We start from the raw sequence: 24,464 nt of genomic DNA on the forward strand, positions 1-24,464 counted from the left end.
CATGTATTGATGGACTTAGTCTGTATTTCATGACAGGTCTTCGGTTTTAAAAGTTAATTACTGAAATGTGGTAACCATGACAATAAGGTCACTTAAAACAAGTATAACAGTGTGTATGCAAATAAATTATTAATATACACAGTGCATCACCACTGCAATACTGGACTGTTTTCATCCCCTTGCTTTTCACGCTCCCAATTATACCCAGTGAATTCCCAGCACCAGGATCTGTAGCATTTGGACAAACAGACTTTTGGGATATTATTTATATTATTTTATTCACTTAATACACATGTACTGTATCACTTTTTTTCACAACTTATTTTATATCGTTCTTCTAGAGCCGTTTCTACTCTAGATTTCTTTAGAAAGTGGGCCAGTGTCTTTCTATGAAAAGTCAGACTTTTTCCCTCTGGGATTTGGGCTCCAAGATTTTGACGCATCTATGGTGGAACAAACTGACTTTACTCTGAAGACAAACACAGGGCAAGGGTGGTGCGTTTATCCCACAATGCATTGCAAATTACAGAGACTGCAGTCAAACAGATGGGAAAATGAAATCTGAACCACAAGGAGAAAAATTATATTATTATGTATACACACATACATACAGTATGCACAATTCAAGTCCATGTGAAACATTAAAAAGTTTGCTCTTTTGATACTGGTGGAATTCAACAATGTGTACTGTAGTTTTAAACTGAAACGAATGGGGTCTATCCATTTTTTGTACTTAAGCGGGAAAAAAAAAAAAAAAAAAAAAAACCAGGGTAACATCCCAACCAAACAGTCCAATGTACAATGATGCCAACATGGAAACAGGTAATGAGTTACAGTAGGTTACCAAGAACAAACCGATTAGAAAGTACAGCTCAACCCCCTTATAACGCTGTGCTTGGGGTCCAAAGAATCACATCGCGCTATAAGCGGATCGCGTTAGAAATAATGTACATTTGTATGCGTTGTACAATAAAGTACATACAATACCAATAATCGTGTTGCAATGTATTCATAAATACGAAAATTGGGAGCCACGCCTGCATCGCGTTATAAGCGGATTCGCGTTGTAATGGATCGCGCTATAACGGGGTTGAGCTGCAGCACTTTATGGCAGGGGATTTAATAAGCCTCTTGCCATTTAATTCAATAGCAGTTAACTTTTTGTATTAATCCACATTGCGGATTGGCAAATCCTGACCTATGCCTGGACAGGTCAAAGGGCGGAAAGCCACTTGAAACAGGAAGACCCCAACACAAAAAAGGTATACCAAGTTTATCATTAGTACCCACAAAATATGGTTGTTGAAAACATGTCTGCAACATGGAGGGGGGAGGAAAAAAAAAAAAAAAAAGTCAGTTTCCGATGAAAACCAGGAGCGGAGATTTGTGGCGAGAACATTGTAAAGAGTGGGACAGGCTGAGCCATTCCCGCAGACTAACAAATGGCAGAGGTTTAGGGGTCTGTTCAAGCAGCAGCTTTAAAGCAATGGTGGTTTACAACACTCTTTGGGAGATCATCAACATATTGTAGGAATTTTTCGTAACTATGAACGTAAGAGTTTGGTTAACCCATAACACGTCTGGCCAGGGCTCTTGGAGGAGTGCTGAATACCTCTTCTTTAGTGGAGTGGAAGTCCTCTCATTTTCATAGTGTGCTCATGTTCGGAGACCTTAAACATGAACTGCTGCTCTAAAAACGACCTCAAATTAAAACTGGGATTGCAAAGGAAGCCAAGAGCTCATCTTCTGGAAATTTAGGACATGTCCCGTCATCAAGGGAGGGAAATCGACCCAGCCAAAGCCTCTGTAATTGCACCTTGGTCTCTAACCAATGCCCTGTTCAAAAACGATGCCAGCTACTAAGCAGTTTCTGCAGGAATAGGATTTACTTTGTTACTTTCTGCTTCGAAGACGCTTCGATTTCCTAGGACTGTCCACCACTTCGACCACTTTCTTCCTCTTGCGGGGGGAGTCGTCACCTTGGCCTGCTCCAGAGGAGGTGCCTACAGCGCTCTCCATGACATCGCGCAGTTTGCGCTCTAGCTCAGTCAGGCGCACATTCTGCTCGCCTATGATTTGGGTCTGTTCTAGCAGTTTCTGGTCCTGGTCTTGGAGTTGTTTCTGATGCTCTTGTACCTTGGTGCGCAGCTCTGACACCTCCCGCCTCAGGACGGTCACGCCCGCGCCATTGGCTTTGACCTGCTGCTGCAGTTTTGTTACCTCCTGCCTAGAGGGGTTTTGCTTTGAGAAAAGCTGCATTGTACTCAGAGCTGTTGATGGTCCTGGAACTACAAAATAAAATAAAAAGATTTAATTAGCTTTCCATGGAAGATGCAATATATACAGTTGACCTACCTTACCGATGTATCAAATCAAACACCTTGTCAGGGAAGATATTCGCTCAATTCGAGGGATATCAAAAGCCTCACTGACAAGACGACATCTCAACAGCATACTGAACAGGAGACTAATATTTAATAATTTTTATGTATTTATTGATGAACACTTACGGGAAAAAAGTATTGTCTAGTGCTGTGTCATGAAAATTAATTGAACATTGCAGACCTAGTTATAAGATGGTGCTACAAAATTTATTCCATTAAGTTTAGTTAGGCAAAATGGAGAAAAAGATACAATAAAACTACCCCCCACCCCAAAAAAAAATCTCATGCCCTGGAACGTGCAAAATACCACCGGTTGATTTTCTTAACCGTCTAAATTAAAAGGAATAATGCTTTTCTTAATTTGCACATACAGGCAGTCCTCGTTTTACAACGCTACGCTTTACAACGAATGGCTTATCCAACGCTTTGCAATGCATACCTATGTTCATTTTTACAACGCCAAAACGCCTTATCCAACGCTCTTATGACGCTTTGCAAAGTTGTTTATGTGTATATATTATACTATATTATACTATATAATATATTATATTTTTATATTATATATTATGTTATATTATATATATAATACAGTATATGCATTATATAATTTATGTGTGTGCTGCATATCTTATTGTCTGCGTAAAATATTTTGTGTATTTTAGCATTAAAAATGCCTTCAGGAACGGAACCTTTCATTTAAACAGTGTTCCTATGGGAAAACGTGTTTCGCTTTACAACGTTTCGCTATCCAACGCCATTTTGAGTAACGCATTGTGTCGGATAACCGAGGACTGCCTGTAGCTACAAACAGCTGTTACGATTATTGTGCCAATAGGAAGGCTGTGTGTATCTGAGCACGTGTCCATTGTACCACAAAGAGTGTGCGCCGATACACACTGGGAACATGGATCACAATTCTGCAGACAGATCCGGTGACATGAATGTTTAATCCCGGCTACTGAATACCTTACATCATGGGTTCTCAACTCAAGTCCTCAAGGGCCACCAGCAGGGCAGGTTCTCAGAATATCCCTGTTTCAGCACACGTGTCAGTCTTCAACGGAGCCACTGATAAGGCCACCTGTGCTTAAGCAGGATATTCTGAAAACCTGACCTTTGGAGAGGGGGGGGGGGGAGGAATCTTGTGGACTCCCGTTGGGATCCCCTGCTTTACATAAAGATTTGAGTACTTCTTATACCACAACATTGGCAAGAGCTACATGGAATAAGCCTACTATGCAAACAAAATAAAAAGCAATGCTTCTGGCCAGGTTTGCATAGACATATTTCCATATATTCAGATTTAAAAAAAAGAAAAGCCAAATATTTATGCACAAATTCTGATGTTTCTTTTACCTTTGCTAGGCTTTAGTGACATCTGCGGTACAAAAAGTTAAATACCTGCACGTTCAAAGCTCATTTCAAAGGGTGCTAGGTGGTGCATGGACTGAGCTATTAACACGAGCAGAAAGCCATTTTGTCTCCGTAAAAAAAACAATGGTTATCACGTTAAAAAAAAGACAAATAATAAAAACCCTGGATCACTACAGAAATAGTTGATCCTTTTACTGTCGGAAGGGCCTGGAAGGCATTGCCGAGCAACGTGTGGCAGCTAGAGAGTTCATGCAGCCAGCACCATGGTATGAACCACACTTTATGGCATTTTGAAAATGTTGTGTTGATATCTTAACTTTGAAGGTTTTTCGAAATGTATTAAAGGGGCAGTACAAAGGGTGTTTTATAGAAAGAGGTTTTTCCTTTTCAGTTTCCCCATTATATCTGTCACTTTATACTTCAATATAGATCATTGAAATTCTGTTGCACAAATAGATTTTTATGCACAGCACTATAAAAATGTGTCATGTGACAGCTATAGTGCGCAAAATAAATACATCTGGAAGGCCGGGGCTCTGCAGTGCCAAAAGAAAGTCACCTAGTTTAAAATAAAACAAATGAAACTTATTCCCCTACTATTACTACAGCCATAATATTTAATTTACCAATGCTACCTCCGATATGAATTTGTATGTAAAATGTTAATTAATTATTGTACCTAGTTTTATGTACTCAACATCAAAACCAAAAACAATTATTTTACTTTATACCACAGCAAATCACCCAGTACCAACAGCTTTATAATAGCCGTCTCAAACTAGCTATATTCATAGGCTCCCCCTCTAACACAACTAGTGGCCCATCCATATGGCCCAGTGAAATATTGTAGCTTGGGCATCTCTGCAGGGCTGCTAATTGTTACATCTAGATTTACTCCCACCCGCTGACATTTCCGTTAATTGTGGAAAATTAAAAATGCCTTCTCTTTTTTGAGAATTGCGCTTATTTTCCAATTGCCCGGGTTTCCTCTCAGGAACCAGAGGCTCAAAAGTCACAGGGCATCAAGTATCCATCCGGTCTAGTACCAGCGGTATCAGTACCACAGAAGAGCAAAAAAAAAAATGGTAGAACACTGCACGAAAATAGGGCTGGAGGCTAAGGCGCACTGACGCTGGTCAGTGAGCCCCTGCAGCCGCAATGAGAGTGGCTTTAGCAGGGGCTCGTGCAAGCGTCCGCAAGTGTGCGGAGGCGTAGGTCTTATACAATGAGGGCGAACCAGCTCCGTGACGTCACTGCCCTCCCCCCCCCCCCCCCGACACGTCCCCGGTCGGCGCGCAAACTAAGGCCAGGGAAAGCACCCGCTTTCCCTCAGCGCGCCTCCGCACGGCTGCAGTCTCTATGGACTCAGCCTAACTTAGAAAAATACAAATGCTGGACATTCTAGCCCTATTGCTACTGCACCGACACACTTTATTCGAGCAAATACCCAGTATGTACCTGGCAGATACCTGGAATGCGCCGCTCCTCACCTCTGACAAGCCCCGTTGCGTTTGCCTTCCCAGCCTGGGTTCATGCCTGGCTGACGAGCGGCTGATCTGTTAAATGATAATGATTAGGATTTAATAGGCTGCAATGCTTCGCGTGTCTACCAGATGGCATCAATTCATGAATTGTAATGCAGTATATATATATATACTGTGCAGTATTGCAGCCAGCGGGAATAAAATGCTTCAATCCCTGCATGGAAAATACCTCAATGCACTCGGGCAGAAAACAGTCACAAACCTCAATACACCCGGGTATACCCGAATTCGTGGGACTAGCCGAGCTCGAATAAAGTGTGTCGCCAGTGTACCATCTTCCTGGATATTGGAAGCACGATCTTTTGGATTTATCTCTCATATTCTGCTGTGTTTGTACAACACTTGAACCCCTCTCAAATGCGACTCTTTCCGCTATGAATTTATTTGGTATTATTTTGGCTTAGGCTTAGCAATGTTTTATTATGGCCTAGTCGATACCTGGGGCAGATCCGATCAGACGCCCAGACACGTCTGAACCAGGCAGCTTCTTTTTAAGGATGGGAACAATCTTCTCATCAAAGTATTCCATAGCCATGGAGGAGATATCCCGTAACTCCTGCAGGACCTCGTGTGCTCTCTGGGGAGCTCTTGTAGAGTTGACATATCTAAGAACTCGGTAGATCTCATCAATAACCTGAAATTACAAAACTTTTTAATTAATTTACAGAAATAAATGGCACTTTCAAAAGTAAACTAAACAAGGTTTGGTTTTCCACACAAATGTTAAGCGAAACTAAATTTATATATTCAGAGCAAAGAATGTAAGGTTCAAGGACTGAGAATTTCCTGATTTACTCACTTTTTTGGTGAGGGGTCTGAACCCATGACCAGATTTCTTGGGACATAAACATTAAAAAAAATAAAATCTGCAAACAAGTTAGGACATTGCTACAAGTTTAAACGCCTACATGTATTTTTAGTTCTAATGTATTGTGGCATCACAATACTAATTACAAACATGGCGATTGCCTGTACTACATGCATTAGAGGCAGCCCTGTTAATTCAGATGCGATAGTGCACACTAAATGAGAACTACATTACTAGGCGATACCCGTTTATATGGCCTAAATTGATATTTTAGGACAAGCTTGACAGTTCTACCCGCTTCAGGTCAAGCAAAACTAATTTAGTGTCGTCAGTTTTTCCCTAAAGAAACGATGGTAAAAGAACAGAGTTTCAGAAAAGGTAGAAATTAACAGGCTCCAGCAGAATCGTTGCTCACTCCCCAACCAGCTGGGGGGGAAGAATACATTTGCATCAATCTTTCATTGAAATCTCAATGGTCTTGGTAACAATTTCCTTTGTAAAGTTGGTCAATTTCATAGTAGAAGTCTTGTACTACACGTGAATAATTTGAAGCCTGGATCACTGCTAACAATGCTAATTCTGGCTGCTCTGATTATCTTTCATACTCCAATATGTTGTTTTGCCGTCGCTGGTTAATGAACCTTATTCCACGCCAATTCCACTTTCTGTACCTCTAATGTACGACATCGTGCCTGCTTTTGAGCTCAATGAGGCCTTCCTCTTTTCTGCATACTTCACCAACAATATCCCATTTAATCTTTTCAAGTTAGTCTTCTAGTTCTTGCGGTGCAGCTTCACTGGAGAGTCCGGCAGTTGTAGGTAGCCAGATTGAGGTTTGAGCGACTGCTTTTATTTAACCTCCGGGAATTCTTAGCACTCTCTGCCTTCTTGACGGCGACAATACGGTCTTTGGAAAATTAGGGCCATTTTTTCGCCCCGTCTGTTCCATATTTGGGGGGGGGGGGGGGGGGCGGTTGAAGCCTTACTTGCGATGACTGCCTCATTTGCACGTTGGCAAGTACCTTTCTCACGTTAACTGTGTATACTGTTCAAGCTTTCATAATATGGCTGAACGTACCAGCACAAGTGCCACTATAGATGATCTTGAACACCCCTTGCCACTTTTAGAAGGATTAGATATATACATTTGCCCATTTCAAAAGATGCATAAACAAATAAAGTCAACTCAACCATTGTTTCCATGCACTTGCCCCTGACCTATCCAGGTGGTGAATCTAAAGGGAGCAATTATTTAATGTTTAATATGAAGGGATAACAATTATATTTATAACATCATTTAAACATTTTTTTTTTTTAAACCTATTTAGTAAATCAAATATTTTTAAAGGAAAAAAAAAAAAAAAACAGTTGGGCCAACGTGGATGAGTTGGGATTTCTCCACCAGTGTATGATACTTCTCTTGCCAAACATACGTACTCTTGATGGCAAGTAGCGAGGAGTCCTGATTAAGAAAGATTACCATATAAAAACAATCTGAATTGAAATGCCAAGTCAACGTAATGAACTTTGAAAATAACTTCCACCCTTTGGGGCTTATTAGGGAGTGCTCTGCTCCATGAAAAGCAGTGTGTGTTATAATTGTAGTTGAATGTTTTATTCGCACGGTAATACACAGCAGAACATGGCATCCTGTAAACGAATGACAATGGCTTGGAAATGTGAAGCTGTAGGCTCACACACAGTACATTGGCTCCATCTGCTGGCTGCTATTTAAGACATTACTATGCAGCTTGTGTTGTGTGAGGGTCATTACATGCAACAGTAATGTGTTTAGAGCAAGAATTAGTTTCCATTTATGTATGGATATTCTACCACAACGGCTGTGCATCTCCCATAACCATTCATATGAAAGTATTGCATTACAATTATGTAATAAACAAATGTGAAAATAAAAAGGTACCCGAACACAAATAGTGATACAAATGTATCAACTTTGCGGTGTCTCTTCGGACATTAGGAGACTGACAATGTGATGGAGATAAAAGTAATGAAGCTTCTCTAAACCGAGGCTCGTTTTATTTTTTATAAGACATTTGCTAAATCAATACGAGCATGTATGGTCTATTCACGATGTACATTCACCAACCAAGAATAAGAATTTTAAGTAATATTACCAACAAAAAAAACTAACCTGTCCCCAAATGGGTCACTGAACCCACCCCTCACAGCTGTATAGATCTATACACATACACACTTCCCTAGGCCTAACACTAACAATAGATATGGTTTACTGCAGACGTGTCTGAAACAACTTCATTCACGCCTATCTAGCAACAACGGTGTCATTACCTTTCCAGGGATGAAGCAGCAAAGATTGGAGTCAACATATTTCATAAAGGTCATGTTTAGCAGGGAAAGCCTGGTTTCCACCGCGGCAAGAATATCAGCGTGGCGGGCCAACGAGTGATTTCTCCTTTCCGATTCTCGCCTAAAGAGAACGAATAATGACGTTAAAAAAAAAGCTAATTGGTGAGGGTTAAACATGTGGAAATAGCAAAGTTACAAGTAAATTTAACTGTAAAACAGATTTGTTGCCCCAAGAGAATATTTAACTACACCTTAAAAATAAATGTAAAAAAAAAAAACCCCCACTATATTTCAGATGTCATGGAAAGGATCCGGCGCCACAACCGGTGACAAACTTCAGGGCACTTCCGGGTTATAGAAAAAGCTTTGTTGGGACCTCACGAACACACGGCTACACCACAATCTCCCCCTCAACGCGTTTCACGCTAGGATCAGCGCTGATCCTAGCGTGAAACGCGTTGAGGGCGAGATTGTGGTGTAGCCGTGTGTTCGTGAGGTCCCAATAAAGCTTTTTCTATAACCCGGAAGTGCCCTGAAGTTTGTCACAGGTTGTGGCACCGGATCCTTTCCTTTCCATGTTGTACACTCAGAAGGCTGCACGCCTAGAACCGGAGCTCAGAGGAGAGCAGGACCGAGGTTTGTGAGCTTACATACGTAAGGTTTCCCTTCCCAGCTCTGACCTATCTCCTGGTCCGTTTATACTTCCCTGCTCCATTCCATGTGACTCACATTGACACCACAGTGTGCTGGTATTAACTGCCAGAGCGCAGGACAGACTTTCTATTTGCTATATTTCATATGTCACCTGATACTTTTTTTTTGAATCAATCTTTTTTTATTGGCAACAAACACGTACATACACAAGTACAGTAATGTCATGGGCACATGACAACATGACTGAGCTCGGCGAGATGTTGATCAATAAACTTTCTTTTTTAAGAGAAAGAGAGAAGAAAGGAAGGAAAGAAGGGGGGTGGACAAACAAACAGATAAGGGATGGGGAGAGAGGAGTGGGGTAGGGGGCGAGAATCCTCGGGGGCCCCCGCCCCTACACCTCCCCGCTCACTCTAGGCTTAGTGCAGACCCAGACCTTGCGGTCCGAGCCAGGGATCCCAAGTTTTCCAGAACGGCAGCATTCTTTTTTTATGGAGCATGGCTGTGAGCTTCTCCATAGACATTACTGCGTCTATCCTTCTGATTACCATGCTTCTTGCAGGAGCGTTGGTCTGTTTCCAGGCCACTGCGACCGGGCATCTGGTCGCAGTAAGGCTGGAGGAGACCAACCTGGATAGTGGCGAGGGGAGGCCATCAATAGGTTTGCCCAGCACGAAGGTCACAGAGTCTAGAGGGAATAGTAACCCCGATGTCTCTCAGAGAAGCGTCTGGATCATGGTCCAGAACCTCTACCTCTGGACATGACCACCAAATGTGGGCGATGCCCCCTTTTGACCACATCCCACCCAGCACAAGTCAGGCGTGCTGGGGAAGATCTGGCTCAGCCTAGCTGGGGTCAGGTACCACTGGAATAGGATTTTGTAGATGTTCTCTTTTGTTATGCTACAAATTGAAGTTTTAGCGGCCGACTCCCAGACATCCTCCCAGTTATCTATGTCTAATGTTAGGTTAAGGTCCGCGGACCATTTTTGCGTGTATCGGTGGTTTGGATGCCGACTCCATCCCCCTATAGATCTCCGAGATCAGTCCCCTCTGGTAGGTGCCTTTAATGCATAAGGACTCGAATCTAGTTAGTGCGGGGAATTTGGAATTTTGGGAAAGCGATACGAGGAAATGCCTAATTTGCAGGAACTTAAACAGATGAAGATCTTGAGACTGATATTTGTCTCGGAGTTCCTGGAAGGAAAGGATCTCTCCTTTCTTCAGCAGATCAGCAACCAGCCTGATACGGAGACCCTGGAATTGGTCGAATTGTCTTTGAGAACACCAAGGCGGAAAGTTTGGGTTTCCAAAGATAGAGGCGAGTTGAGAGGGGATAGCCAACAGGCATACTTCCCTTTGCTTTTAAGCCAGACGTCCCACGTACATCTCATTGCCCCTAGGTCAAACCTCCGCGGTCCTCCCTCCTTACTCCCCGAGGACCACCTGAAGAGGTAGGGGAGCCGCGTAATGAGACTCTATTGCGAGCCAACAGGCAGAGGCCGGGTCGTAATTCCAAACTACAGCCTGCTTCAGCTGCACCGCAAGGTAGTATTAAACCACATCGGGGACCCCCACGCCCCCCTCGTTTTTGGGGATAGCATCACCGATCTTGGGACCCTCGGTCTCTTGTCCTTCCAAATAATTTGGAATATAAGGGCTTGGATGTTTTTTAGGGCCGCCAATGGGACAGCTTGGAAGGAATAGAGTAGAGTAGTCTCGGGAGGACATTCATTTTGATTGATACTATTCTTCCGAACCAGGAAATTTGGAGCTTTTCCCAAGAATCCAGATCTTTTTTGATCTGGTCAAATAGGGAGGGGGGGGGGGGGGGTAAATTATGTTGGTATAGTGATCTATATTAATTTGACATTTTCACACCAAGGTATTTGATGAGAGTGGAGCTCCACATTTATAATTTGACTGTAATAGTTTCCACATCGGGTCTGGGAGGGATATATTGAGGGCTTCCGATTTATCCATGTTAACTTTATAGTCAGAGACTAGGTCAAATTGGTCTAATAATCTTTGGATGTTAGGGAGGGAAACATGGGGGTCAGCAAGGGTCCGGATCACATCGTTGGCAAACAGGGAAATTTTATATTCTTTTTCGACAATTCGAATCCCCTTGATGCTTTTTTCTTCTCTGATTTTGGCCGCTAGGGGTTCGATTGTTAGAGCGAATAGCAACGGGGACAGTGGGCAACCCTGTCTGGTCCCGTTCCTGATGGTGATGGGGTCTGAAAATCAACCTGAGAGCTTAACATACGCTGTAGGGTTTTGGTATATGGCCCTGACCCCTTCCAGGAAAGGACCACAGAAGCCAAACCTCAGCATCGTTTGGTCTAAAAATGACCATTTGATTCTGTCGAACGCTTTTTCTGCGTTGAGGCTCAGAATCATTGCTTTGGTTCCGGTGTGATGCACATGGTCGATATCCACAATTTTGCGGGTATTGTCAGAGGTCTGTCTACCTGACACGAAGCCTACCTGATCGATATGGATGAGTCGGGGGAGAAATGGATTGAGCCCGTTTGCCAAGATCTTGTTGTAGATTTTGACATCGGTGTTTAGTAGGGAGATTGGCCTATAGTTACCGCACAGGAGAGGGTCTCTACTTTCCTTGTGGATGATAGCCAGATTTGCTGCAGTGATAGTGGAAGGGATCGGTTCTCCCCCCAGAAAGGAGTTGAACATGTCGAGCAAATAGGGGGAAAGAGTCGGCATGAATGTTTTATAATAGACAGAGAATCTGTCTGGTCCAGTTGTTTTGGCTAACTTAAGGGAACCAACGCGACTGGACAGTTCTTCCTGGGAGATTTTTTTGTTTAAATTTTCTACTTCTTCAGAGAGGGAGGGGAGATTACACTGTTCCAAGTATTGTGAGATTATTTCGAGATTTACCGGGTCTCGATCTGGGGGGTGAAGGTTGTACAGTTCAGAGTAGAAGTTCGCAAATTCCTGCGCTATATCTCTTTCTCTATGTACGAGACTTGCCCATTTTTCGTGCGAATTCTGGGAATCTGAGATTTAACTCGGATGCCTCCAAGTTTAGCGGCCAGGAGCCTGTCTGCTTTTCGCCCCTGTCGTAGAACTTTTGTTTGGTCCACCTCAGTGCTCTCTCCACCTCCTCAAGCTGTGTTTGTTTTAAATCTGTTCTGGCTTGGGTTAGTTGTTTTAGTGTTTTTTGGATGCGTTGATTTTGTGCTGGTGTTCCAGCTGTATGATCTTTTCTGTGAGATCTTTTTGCAGCTTAAGTTTCAGGTTTTTTTTTTATAGGAGGCGATCGAGATAAAATCGCCTCTAATCGAGGCTTGTGGGCCTCCCACAACATTGCTGGAGCTCAGACGGAACCTGCATTGATTCGGGATAAAGTTGAAAGTTTTTGCCTGATTGCAATCTCTGTTTCTGGGCAGTTAAGTAGGGAGTCGTTCAGCTTCCATTTGTATGGGTTGTTCTTAAAGGGCAGAGAAAGGGTGAGCTCGACAGGTGCGTGGTCAGACCAGGTAATTGGGCCTATGTTCGAGTGGGAGGATGCCTGGAGAATATTTTTGGTGCCTAGAAAATAGTCGATCCTTGAGTAGGACTAATGAGGGAGGGAGAAGAAGGTGTAGACCCTTTGACCTTGGTGCGGAGCCCTCCATATATCTACCAGAGAAAATTCCTCCATAATATCCCTACATTTTTTGGCCTTTTTTTGTGATTGGATGGAACGAGGAGTAAGCGGGATTGTCGGGTGAGGGGTGGTTGGGGGCGCAGATTTGTCTTGCGCATGTGAGGCAACCACGATAAAGTCCGCTCCTATGATCAGGGAGGTCAGGGATTGCTGCTCTAGGGATTCGAGTAGGTTTCTTACAAACGGGATTTGGTTTTCGTTGGGGGCGTATACGTTAACGATGGTAACCGGTGTACCCGAAAGGGTTCCCTGGATCACCAAGAACCTTCCGTCTGGCTCGGGGTGTGATTTGGTGAGGGTGAAAGGGTCATTATTCCTGATTAGGATGGCTACTCTTTTTTTGCTTGGGGAGGATGCATAAAATGCTTGGGGAAATAGACTTTTGAATGTGTTGGGTGGGGAGGGGGAGTTAAAGTGGGTTTCTTGTATAAATATAATGTCTCCCTTTGATTTTTCAAATTCCTGTAGTGCTAGTTCTCTCTTCTTTACTGAGTTGAGGCCTTTAACATTGAGCAAGATTAGTACGTCACCTGATATTTTAGGAATAACCAATACGTTTTTACTGCCAGGTGGCCCACCCTGGGACATTATTCCCAATAAGGTCCGAGGAATCCAACCTTAATGCTGTTTCAAGTTTTCTAAAAGTTTATTGTATATAAACAAATATTATTGACCCCCAAAGACCAAATACACACTGAAGTTGGTGTTCTGAATTTGCCTTTTTGTATACTTGAGGGGGGGAAAAAAAAACCTTGCATGTGGTTGGTAACATGACAAAACAACCTTCTGAAAATAAGTACACTTGGAAAAAGGTCTTGACCATGAGCCCAGATTATACTATCTAGCCCATGGGTACGCAAAGTGGGGAGCGCAAGATTTTTCAGGGGGGGCACGGCAGTTGCAGAGGGGATTGCGTGAGGCCTCTGCAATGTCTTTTACCTTGTCTTCGGCGACATCGCTACGACGTCAAATGACACCACGGGGTCACGTGATCCCGCAGCGTAATTTGAAGCCAAAGACCAGGAAGGAGGGGGGCGCAAGAAGGTAAGGAGAGCAGGCAGGGGCGCGCGGGGAAAAAAAAAAAAAAGTTTGCACACCCCTGATCTAGCCCATCTCTCAGAGCGGAAAATTGCACTACTCAGGAGGGGTAGCAATGCACCTTGCAGTGATACCCAGTCATTGTGACCAGGGAAGAATAGTAGACCAAGTCACATCTTAACATTATAGAAAGGTCAGCATTTGCAGAAGGGTCTCTCTCTTCCCACCCCCCCCCCCCCCATCCACCCCCAAAGATTGTCCTCAGCTCCTGTTTGAAATAAACGGCCCAAGTAGACCAGAGCTCTTCAACTAGTTATCCAGAGGGACCAGATCAGAAAAAAACATTTAGCAGTAGAAGGGCCACAGGCATAGGTTTGCAATGTCATTTAGATACATTTAAAAGGCTTGCAAATTATATTTAAAACATTTGCAATCATGATGAACATCTGCACCACAAATAGTTACATTAACTTAACTTACAAGTGAGTTTGAGTGAAACTTAGCATTTAGCTCCTGCTCGTTTCATACTAGCTGCTTAGGTAGCCGAGAGTTGAAGGGCCACATCACGGCCCTTCGTGGGTTCGCGTTTGGTCTGCGGGTCACCAGTTGAGTCCTGGAATAGATTTGTCTCCAGGTGTGCGACTGTCTACTACTCTTCCTGGGATTATACTACATGACAGTAAGGAAATCCTTTCGAGAGGACACATGGCACCATCATTTAAAGCTCCTGTTCATCCGACACTGGTGTGCGGGATAAGTTGGTTACTTCGGATATGGTTCCTGTGCCCATCTCATCTGCCATTTGACTCCTGTTGCCTTTCCTGGGTCTAACGGACATGTCAGATATATTAGCTACCAGTCACCGGTCCAGCAACATGCCCTGTGCATTTCTAATGGTGCAATCCCACGTAACAAATATTCAAGCAGCAATATATTAAGAGTTCCAGCTACACAAGTCCTACTTTTGAATGCATGTTTGAAAATGTAGCATATCTTTAACAGCATCTCAAAATATGGAGGCTATTAAAGAAGCTCTTACATTGGGGCCACTTTTAAGGATAAAGGAAGCATTGTTTAACATCAGTTCAAGTATTTTAAGAGAGTTTTTGAAAGCTTAGTTGATAAAAAATAGTAATAGTAAGGTGGTGTTTTAACATCCATCATCTTCACAGTATCATTTTGGCCCTTGCTAAATAGCACTCAGACGTGCAGTGGGCATCTATTAAAAATCGGATAACATTGTTACTGGTGTGAAGAAGAAAAAAAAAAAAAGGACTTGCAATAAGCCCTCACCCTCCACAAACTGACCATAATCAATTCTGATACTAAATGGAACTGAACCTTTAACTATGGCTGCCGAAGATATCGGCAATGCACAACTTTGCTTTGCTGTAGGGCCCATTAGCATCCACGGCTCGGCAGCATCGGATTTGTGTTTAAACAAACTTGACGGGCAACCCTACAGAAGAGTGCCCTGTAGTTCTTGGGGTTACGCCTTTTCTTCCATCCTGTGTTGATGACCAACTCTGTAGTGCAGGGGTCAGATTTGGGTAGAACTGAAAACGTGGCCATGTATGTAATTTCCCTGAAACCCACAAGTGTAACAAGTGGGTCGACTAATCTATTCTGGATATTTTCTAGATAACATTTTGAGACCAGAAATACATATGGTCCCTTCATTTCAATTATCTTGATATATTAAGGGTCTTCATCCGATACCAGTTTCTTTAAAAGTAGTCAAATGCTTTTCTTTTACCAACTTGCAATACATGGACTGACGGGGGGGATGAGAGACTAACAACGGCGCATTTAACTTTTTTTGGCAAACAATTATCCATGGGGGAAGAACCATCATCAATAGCCTCAGGGACAATGACTTCAACCCCTGACAGTTCAGCATGTACCTTGGCAGTTGCGCTTTGACTTGCTTCTGACATAGGTTGTGGTACCTCTCCACACGCAGGAACCCCTGATTCAGCATGCGCTGACAGATCAAATCCATGCGCTTGCAAATCTAAGGGACATTCAAAAGAAAAAAAAGTTACAATTATTATTATTTTTTTTTTAATAGACTGGCTATTAAATACATGATCAATCACAGTATAAAATCAAGGTATAGTCCGAATACACAACAGAACTAGATCTAAACCTCTGATGCAAAAAAATTGTGATTAGTGTATGTGGAAATACTTGATCTTCCGCTGGCGAGTGAGTGAAATCACACCATTCGTTACCAGTTCCTTTTTTTTGTTCAGAGGTTTGAGTGATCCACAACAATTTTACTACACATTAAAAAGAATGTACAACCACAGCATTCATTTTTCACTGGATAGGCCTATAAATAAGTAAAATAGTAATTTTAAGGGGTGGCTGAATCTAAGGGAGCCCCAATTACACCAAGTTGTTAAAAATACATATGTAGGACTGCTCCTTTAAAAACAGGTCTTTCATTGACTGAGTTTGGCCCAGGACTGCACAGCTAGCTCAGTCTATCAGTGTATTCATTGTATGCTGACATCTAGTGGGCACCTCAAGTATTTGATTTAAGCCGGGGGCATCCATCTTGAGCATGTCGGTTACAAAGCAACAGTTACAGATCATTTTTCAGGGAGGGATAAGTGGCAAAAATGGAACATGATACAGTTTATAGTACACTTCTTGTCAGGCAAATGTTCCCACCTCAACACCACACGAAAAACGGACCCAGGTCTGTTATATCACTGTGCATGGTGCCCAAACACCTCCACAGATGTATTAGTGCGGTTAGTAAGCAGAGACCATCTCTGCATATATGCAAATCCATTCCAGTACAACAAGTTGTAGGTTAGCATGGACAATGCAGGAGTAGGCAAGGATGCTTTAGGTACTGAACGCACCAACGTTCATTTACAGAGCTCCAGTCTATATATTGTGGATATTAGGGGCAGAATATTAGCCGTCTGGACCACGTCAACACATGCGCCTGTACTGATAATGAAGCCATAACTATGCTATTGCACAGAAAGCATCCACAGTCCAGTTGTGTCCACAACAATAAGCACACATCCAGCCTGTGTGCGGAGACACTGGTTATATTTCTCTGTATACCCCACACAGCGGGTAAAGAAAATAAGGTATTGACGAGTAAAACCAACCCTTCCCCAAAAAGGTCGAAAGACCTGCTGTAAAATAGCAGGATTAAGGTCTCAAAAAACTGGTGTAATCCAAGGAGCAGATCCTGTAACAATGTCTCATCGGCCCTGTGATACAAAGGAGACACCAGTCCATTAGCTCAATGAATTACTGCAAGCTGCACAGTATCGACCTACTGCTCAAGGTTTCTGGTCCCTGTATCAGTCAGAACTTATAGAGTAGTAACAAAAGGAGGGAGAGGGAGTAGTTTGTATCATACCTTTTATTAGACGAACATGTAGTGGATATGGTCCAAGCTTTCAAACCTTAGGATCGTGCATCGGGTATGACAAATACAGAAACAAATAATGTACACTGCAAGAGGGATATCTGTTGCAATGGATGTTGAGGAAGTGTGAAATTAGATGAAGCAGAAACAGGTAGCCTAGTGTGAAAATGAACAGTAAAGACATAACAGGCTATGCTCTATTAAAATGCAAAAGCGGCCTAAATAGTAATGAGACGGGAGGGGGGAGTGGAATGGGACAAGAAGTGTGTAAATATTAGTCTGTAGATATCCCTCCTTTGTTTCCACATGGACGAAAGGAACTACTCAGCAACCCACCTTTACTTGATAACTTTTAGAGGAATCCTCGAGTACATGGACTTGTCAAGTCCATTTAAACCCTGTTGCCGTATACAGGTATAGCCTTTTACCTCCAAGTTCTATATGAGGGGCCATATTACTATGCAGCGTGAAGACTTAATCCGTATAATGCCCCATGACAGCAACCACGTCACAGGGTCCGATACTCCAGAGTGTTGATCACGTGATCCGCAATAACACTCCTCTTCCATTTGCATTATCTGTGACACCACCATCGTGCCCCTTTGATGCTCAAGGGGTTAAGGTGCCTTGCGACCCATTCAAATGAATACGCTGGAAGTGGCCTGTAGCTGTAGCTCAGGTTGGAAAAAATAAATATGGCCCTAAATGTATTGTGGAGTCCTACAGCGGACATATTTTCCACTCAAAATGCAGATTTTGGGGGCTGCCATTAAACTGCAATAGGAGTTTAAGAGATAATGACCAGATTAGCACAATAGCAGATGAATCAATAAGCTAGTTAGATCCTACAAATAAGAAAAATGGGCATTTACACCTAGTAACAAGGACATGGCAGACAAGAACGGAACATTCGAGAACTCCGGACCACACAGCATGCTACAGCAGGGCTTCACACAATGTGTTTATAATGTTAAATCATCATTGAATAATAATAATAAATATATATAGCAAATGGAAATATTACTGTATGCTCATTTGCAGTGGTCGACAAATCACCAAAAAATCTACTCGCCGAACAAAAAAAAATCTACTCGCCACCTAGTACCACACGTGTGCTGCTTGGACCAATAGGAGCTCGCCACGATGTCAAATCCACTCGCCCGGGGCGTGCAAATGTATAGGTTTGTCGAACACTGCTCATTTGCATGTCTTAGACAGGTCTGCAACCCCGCATTTCACCATTATCAACTCACACACTTTTAAAGCAGCAATTTCAATCACAATGGGATAATCACAACCCAAATTGACTAGTCTGTTCTCCCATCAAGCTTTTAGATGTAAAACATGGCCACTTTTGGAGAAGTCCGAAACAAAGGGCAGACGTGACATGACAAGCCCTCACGAGGAGGGAAGGCAATCTGAAAGGGCTGCTATCCTGATAGGTACATAGTTATCAATACAGTTGCTGTTATCCAACACAAGGCTTGTTTAAAAGAGCAGTCCCCCTGCTCGGCAGGAGGTAGGGAGGGGGAAGCATAGGGTTTTCATGGCTAACACACGTTCATTTTCTCTACGGGGCAACCCCGTTCCCGAGATACAACCCTGTAAAGGTAGCGACAATTCTGCCACTCCTGGAGAAAAAGGGCGGTTTAAATCTCCTTAAGTAGGCAAAACATCCGTTGCAACTTCTTATTGTCCCACATTGAGGATTATTTAAATATGCAGAAGTGCAGGCGCTAATTTTCCTGCCATGTATCCTAGGAACCAGGGGGTCTCCGGGGATGAAATTCACATGGTTCAGCTCCGGGGATCCCCCCCTTCCCATCAGTAAGAAAGGAAGACGGGGTGGGATGCCATCATTCCCAACCAGCCTAGTATCCACATCCGGCACCCCTAAAGGGTTGGCCAATACCTACAACCCGTGCTACTACCCCTCCCCATCTAGCTACATACAAATATGTGGCTCAGCGAGTAAAGACACCGAGTGTGAAGCAGGGGAGCCTGGTTCAATTCCCAGTGCCGTCTCCTTGTGACCTTGGGCAATTCACTTTATCTCCCTGTGCCTCGGGCACCAAAATCAGATTGTAAGCTTCATGGGGCAGGGACCTGTGCCTGCAAAATGTCTCTTTAAAGCACTATCTAAAACTAGCAGCGCTATACAAGAACATGCTAATAAATAAATATATTTATTAGCATGTTCTTGTATAGCGCTGCTAGTTTTACATAGCGCTCTAAAGAGACATTTTGCAGGGGAAAAAAACACACACACACACACACACACACACACACACACACGTGGCATTGTATTTTCAAATCTAACTTTTCCACTTGTGCTCTATTAAATCCTGTGTAGGCTGTAAATGACCAATCCTTTGAACTCAATACATTATTTAAGAAATTTCAGATATACCAACATGATAGAGGTTGAAAAAATTCTGTTCTAGAGAGATAAATTCCTACCAGATCATAATAATAGCGCTCTCCCTAAATCAATACTCCGTCTACTGAATGGCCCCGTTTTGTACCCCCCTTATCACAGTTACTATACATATATACACAGTTTAAGTGCATATGCCACAACCCTGAGTAAATATACTTTCACTGGCCTTTCTGCAAGGGACCATTTATAATCCTTCTCTCTAATCCCAGTTGTTCTTTATATGTCATTGGATAGATTGTGTACATCGTAAAATAAGTCCCTAAGCACCTCACCCTATAAAATGAAAGACAGTTTGATTACCTCTCCGCATAAATAACATTTTCCTTTATAGCAACTGGAGGTTTAGTTCTGTGTCGTCTTCTTTCATAACATTTTAAGCAGCAGGAATCCGTTACTATGCTAAATATTTAACTAGACATTTATACATGAGCAGAAGCAGACATCTGCCTGTCTCCCATTGCTACGCCCCCATATTAAGGCATTATAAAGACTGCAGATGCACTGAAACCCGAGTCCAACATCATTTCTGAGAAGAAAAATAAATTCATTAATTCCGGTCCTTGAGGTTGGTATAAAGTCTGCTTAATACAGCTATAAAGGTATTTTACAGGAGAAAATTTCTTCCACAAGGAGACAAGAATGGGAATTGAATCTGGCTCAGATTTTAACAAAGATACTGACATTACTACTGGCTCCTTTAGGGCTGTTCTATACAGCATGCGGCCGTGCGTTCCTATGCGAACGCGTGTGCACGTGCCGCATGCTTTTCATGTATATAGTGCCGGGAGCTGCAGGTTAGTGTGTAAGTATATATGTGTGTGTGTGTGTGTGTGTGTGTGTGTGTAAGTATATATGTGTGTGTGTGTAAGTATGTGTGTGTAAGTATATATGTGTGTGTGTGTGTAAGTATGTGTGTGTAAGTATATGTGTGTGTGTGTGTGTGTGTGTGTGTGTAAGTATATGTGTGTGTGTGTAAGTATGTGTGTAAGTATGTGTAAGTATATGTGTGTGTGTGTGTAAGTATGTGTGTGTGTAAGTATGTGTGTGTGTGTGTGTAAGTATGTGTGTGTGTGTGTGTGTGTGTGTGTGTAAGTATGTGTGTGTGTGTAAGTATGTGTGTGTGTGTGTGTGTGTGTGTGTGTAAGTATGTGTGTGTGTGTAAGTATGTGTAAGTGTGTGTGTGTGTATGTGTCAGTATGTGTGTGTATGTAAGTATGTGTGTGTGTGTGTGTGTGTAAGTATGTGTCAGTATGTGTGTGTGTGTGTAAGTATGTGTCAGTGTGTGTGTGTGTGTGTGTGTGTGTGTGTGTGTGTGTGTAAAAAAAAAGTTTAATAAATATTTTATTTTTTGTTTTACAATAATTGACACAATCACACAAATTTCTTCATCTTCGCTGCTGTCTGTCGGCTCCTCTCTCCCTGCCGTGCGCGGCCCTTCTATAGAAAGGCTGACCCAACTGAAATTCCGCGCGCGCGGCGTAGAAAGATGGACTGGCCCTCCAAGTATGACTGCCCCACAGAAAAGGGCACATTGAGATTCACATCTCAGACACAGCAGCTTTCAGCTAGTTGGCCAAGGATGGCAAAATATTACAGGCATACCCCTGTTTAAGGACACTCACTTTAAGTACACTCGCGAGTAAGTACATATCGTTCAATAGGCAAACGGCAGCTCGCGCATGCGCCTGTCAGCACATCCTGAACAGCAATACCGACTCCCTACCTGTACCGAAGCTGCGTGCAAGCGGGGAGACTATAGAGCCCGTTAAAAATGCGTTATTTACATGAGTTATGCACGTATATGACGATTGCAGTACAGTACATGCATCGATAAGTGGGGAAAAGGGATTGCTTCACTTTAAGTACATTTTCGCTTTACATACATGCTCCGGTCCCATTGCGTACGTTAATGCGGGGTATGCCTGTAATTTTTCTAGGAGCAAAGGAAATAGGTAGGATACAAGCTCATCACAATAGATTTGGTAACGATCACAAAACAGTCAAAGCCCATAAAAATGTCAAAATAAGACTTGTTTTTAAAAGTTTATAGGTGGGCATGCACCTTCAGGAAACCCGGCACAGTGCAGTGGTTCGAATTCTGATACTCCACCACTTCTAAATGTGAAAGTGTCCCATTGAAGTTCACCAGGGCCCAGTCCACAAGAGTTCTAAGCTATAGCACAACTTAACTGCCCATCATATGCAGCCTTTTGTGGATCTGGGTCCAAGTGAACCAATGACCGCGATAAGGTTAAAGGGGCAGTACCTCTTAGGACATCGGTTGACCAAGGAAAGAGGTATGTTTATTAGGTTAAATGTAGCCGCTTTAGGACTAGCCAACATGGGAAACAAATGCTTTGGGGGATGTTTAAAGTCTTAATCCAATGTACTTGTGATAGAACTGTTTCTCAGTTCTCAAAACCCGCTGTAAATTGGTTCTCTTTGCCATGTTCTTTGTTTTCAAAGTAATTATTGTGCCACCATTCGTTATACAGGTAAACACAAGAAACCAACATGCTGGAATCCAGTGTTCCCAGAGAAAAGCAAGAGGATTTGTTCACAAGATAAAATAAAATAAAAAATGGTACTTTAAGGGTGATTATATCATGTGTAAGGCGGTCAATTACATTCCCACGGTGTGTATGTCGTATATACATATAAAAATAAACACTTTCACAGGTTAAATTAGGATGTATGGAAAATAATGCACATGAAGAACATCTGCCCTCAAGTGCTCCGTAATGCATAAAGTAGCAATATCAGCAAAAACATGACTATTTGTCAAAACAGGCACTCATTGTAACTTAACCAAAGTGACTTATTAATAAGTCAAATGTTACACACACACCCCCCCCCCTCCCCCCATCCCGGGCTTTTTTCTAGACAGCATCTTGAAAAAGGCCTATATGGATATCAAAACGTTGACTTAAAGGTTAAATCAGGGCACGACATTTCCAATCACGATCATCAAATCGTTGCACACGTGATCATGCAGCTTCCCTGTATTTCCTGGTTATTTGGTGACCCTGATATGTCAAAAACCATCTCCTACTCCCTTCAACTTTCAGTTACCCTGAGTGATCAGTCTCTTTTCCTGTGTTTAATCTGCATCAGGTACGCATGGATGTATTTTCTCCTCAGTGGAACTGCCCCTTTAATGCAGATATGCCCACTTAAGGGCACAAATTAGATTTTAAGAACAAAAAAATATATAATATATAAAAATACCCATTTCATGAATTTAAATTGTGTTAATGCCCATTGAGTCTTTTGAAAGGGTCTCAGAATAAAGGATCATGGTCTCCTTGATACCATTATATATAGCACCGATAAAATGCAGTACACGGACATTTTAGGCACAGAAAACATTGCTTATGACAATGAGTGGTAGATGCCCAGCAATGGTCCATATATGGAGACCATAGTTGTGGCCATTCTATATATGCCGAAGAGGCAGTTTTCGGCTGAAAATCCACTCCGGTGTATACAAGAATAAAAGTCCTAGGTGCAGTGAGGGAATATGCCATCAAAACTGTAGTATAAAGTACAGCTGTTCCATTTCAAGATCACAGACCACAGAAACAGTCCGTATAAAGGAGTTTTAATAATGGTTATTTACCATTACAGAAATTCGGACCGGTTCTCTATTTTTAATGTATAATAAAATCATACATACACAATCATGATTGCACATACCAAGACGGAGTGAAAAAGCCGAACAAATAATCTAGTTAGAGATTTTCAAGGGCTATTCCTTCTATAGTGACTGGTCGTTTGTGGGAAATGAAGTTCGACAACAGCTAGTACCGAACATTGACACGCAAAACCTATAGACACAGTGACGTTTCAAAAGGAGCTGGAAGTGCATCTCAAAGAGCACTCTCCCACTTCCAAGACAGTGCCGTGGCCCCCTCTTCCAGGCAGGGAAACAAGCATGCACAATGTACAAACATAACACATGGGTGGGTTGCTGAACATAATACATACACAAGCACAATATTTTATATACCTGCAAGTGCCACATTGTAACCATCGCCTTTGCACAAAATGCGATGTGCTGCATCACTGCAGGAATACATGGAGATTTTAACAAGATGTACATTAAAGCCACAGTGCAGCTTATTTTGGCGAGAAAGCAACGTGTCTTTGTTGGTTAAAAATGCAGATGACAAAAGGTTTCTCATTTGGGTAAAAAAAAAAATGCAGTCATACAATTAGCAGCATTAGCGAACGTCACATTATAGCCATGTGTTTATTGCAGTACCTACCTTTCTGCATAATTATAATCAATTGATGGTCTCCCAGCCTACAGTTATATCTTCTGTACAACAGGACTCCATATCCTCAGCCAGCATGCAATTATAGTTATCCAAGTTTCATCTCTAATGAACATTAATTGCCAGATCATGCAATGCTCATGAGACAAAATAAAAAGAAGGTGTTGGTTTGGTTTCTTTAGCACACAGCTTCATCGTTCACTTTGCCATAATAAGCTAATTCTTCATGCAGTCCTGTATGGCACTCAATGACATGTTTGTAGGGAGACACCTAAATGGCAGGTAAAGCATCGATACCCTTCTAGCCAGGATTCCAGCATTATTCCCCAAAATGTTACTACGGTTTCTATTTGATTTTGGTAAAATTGCTAAAACTTAGTCCCGAGTCTCTCAATAAACAGCGCAGATTATAATATTGTGGAATACTGCGTGATGCCCGAGTGAGCGACAATATTCTGCAAACACCACATAGCACAGTAACAAGGTAAACAGGCCAGATCGGTAGCCTCATTATACACTGTGGCCAACACTTAAGCCATAG

The 24,464-nt window shown here is 42.5% G+C and overlaps 1 protein-coding gene across 2 annotated transcripts in view; it reads right to left on the reverse strand.

Moving 5' to 3' along the window:
- Nucleotides 1–251: 251 nt before the first annotated feature.
- The window catches only part of FBXO28 (F-box protein 28), a 33,868-nt gene continuing 9,655 nt past the window's right edge, over nucleotides 252–24,464 (reverse strand). The window contains exons 1-5 of one of the 2 annotated variants that reach the window (XM_075595519.1): nucleotides 23,915–24,060; nucleotides 15,711–15,820; nucleotides 8,421–8,559; nucleotides 5,741–5,936; nucleotides 252–2,288 (exon numbers count right to left, since the gene is read on the reverse strand). In XM_075595519.1, coding sequence (XP_075451634.1) covers nucleotides 1,894–2,288; nucleotides 5,741–5,936; nucleotides 8,421–8,559; nucleotides 15,711–15,808 — 828 coding nt within the window. In that variant the 5' untranslated portion in view covers nucleotides 15,809–15,820; nucleotides 23,915–24,060 and the 3' untranslated portion in view covers nucleotides 252–1,893. Of the gene's footprint in view, nucleotides 2,289–5,740; nucleotides 5,937–8,420; nucleotides 8,560–15,710; nucleotides 15,821–23,914; nucleotides 24,061–24,464 lie in introns of those variants that run through there. The other variant, XM_075595518.1, reaches the window with a different exon arrangement.

The sequence above is a fragment of the Ascaphus truei genome, chromosome 4 (assembly GCF_040206685.1).
Source record: "Ascaphus truei isolate aAscTru1 chromosome 4, aAscTru1.hap1, whole genome shotgun sequence".
NCBI lineage: Eukaryota > Metazoa > Chordata > Amphibia > Anura > Ascaphidae > Ascaphus > Ascaphus truei.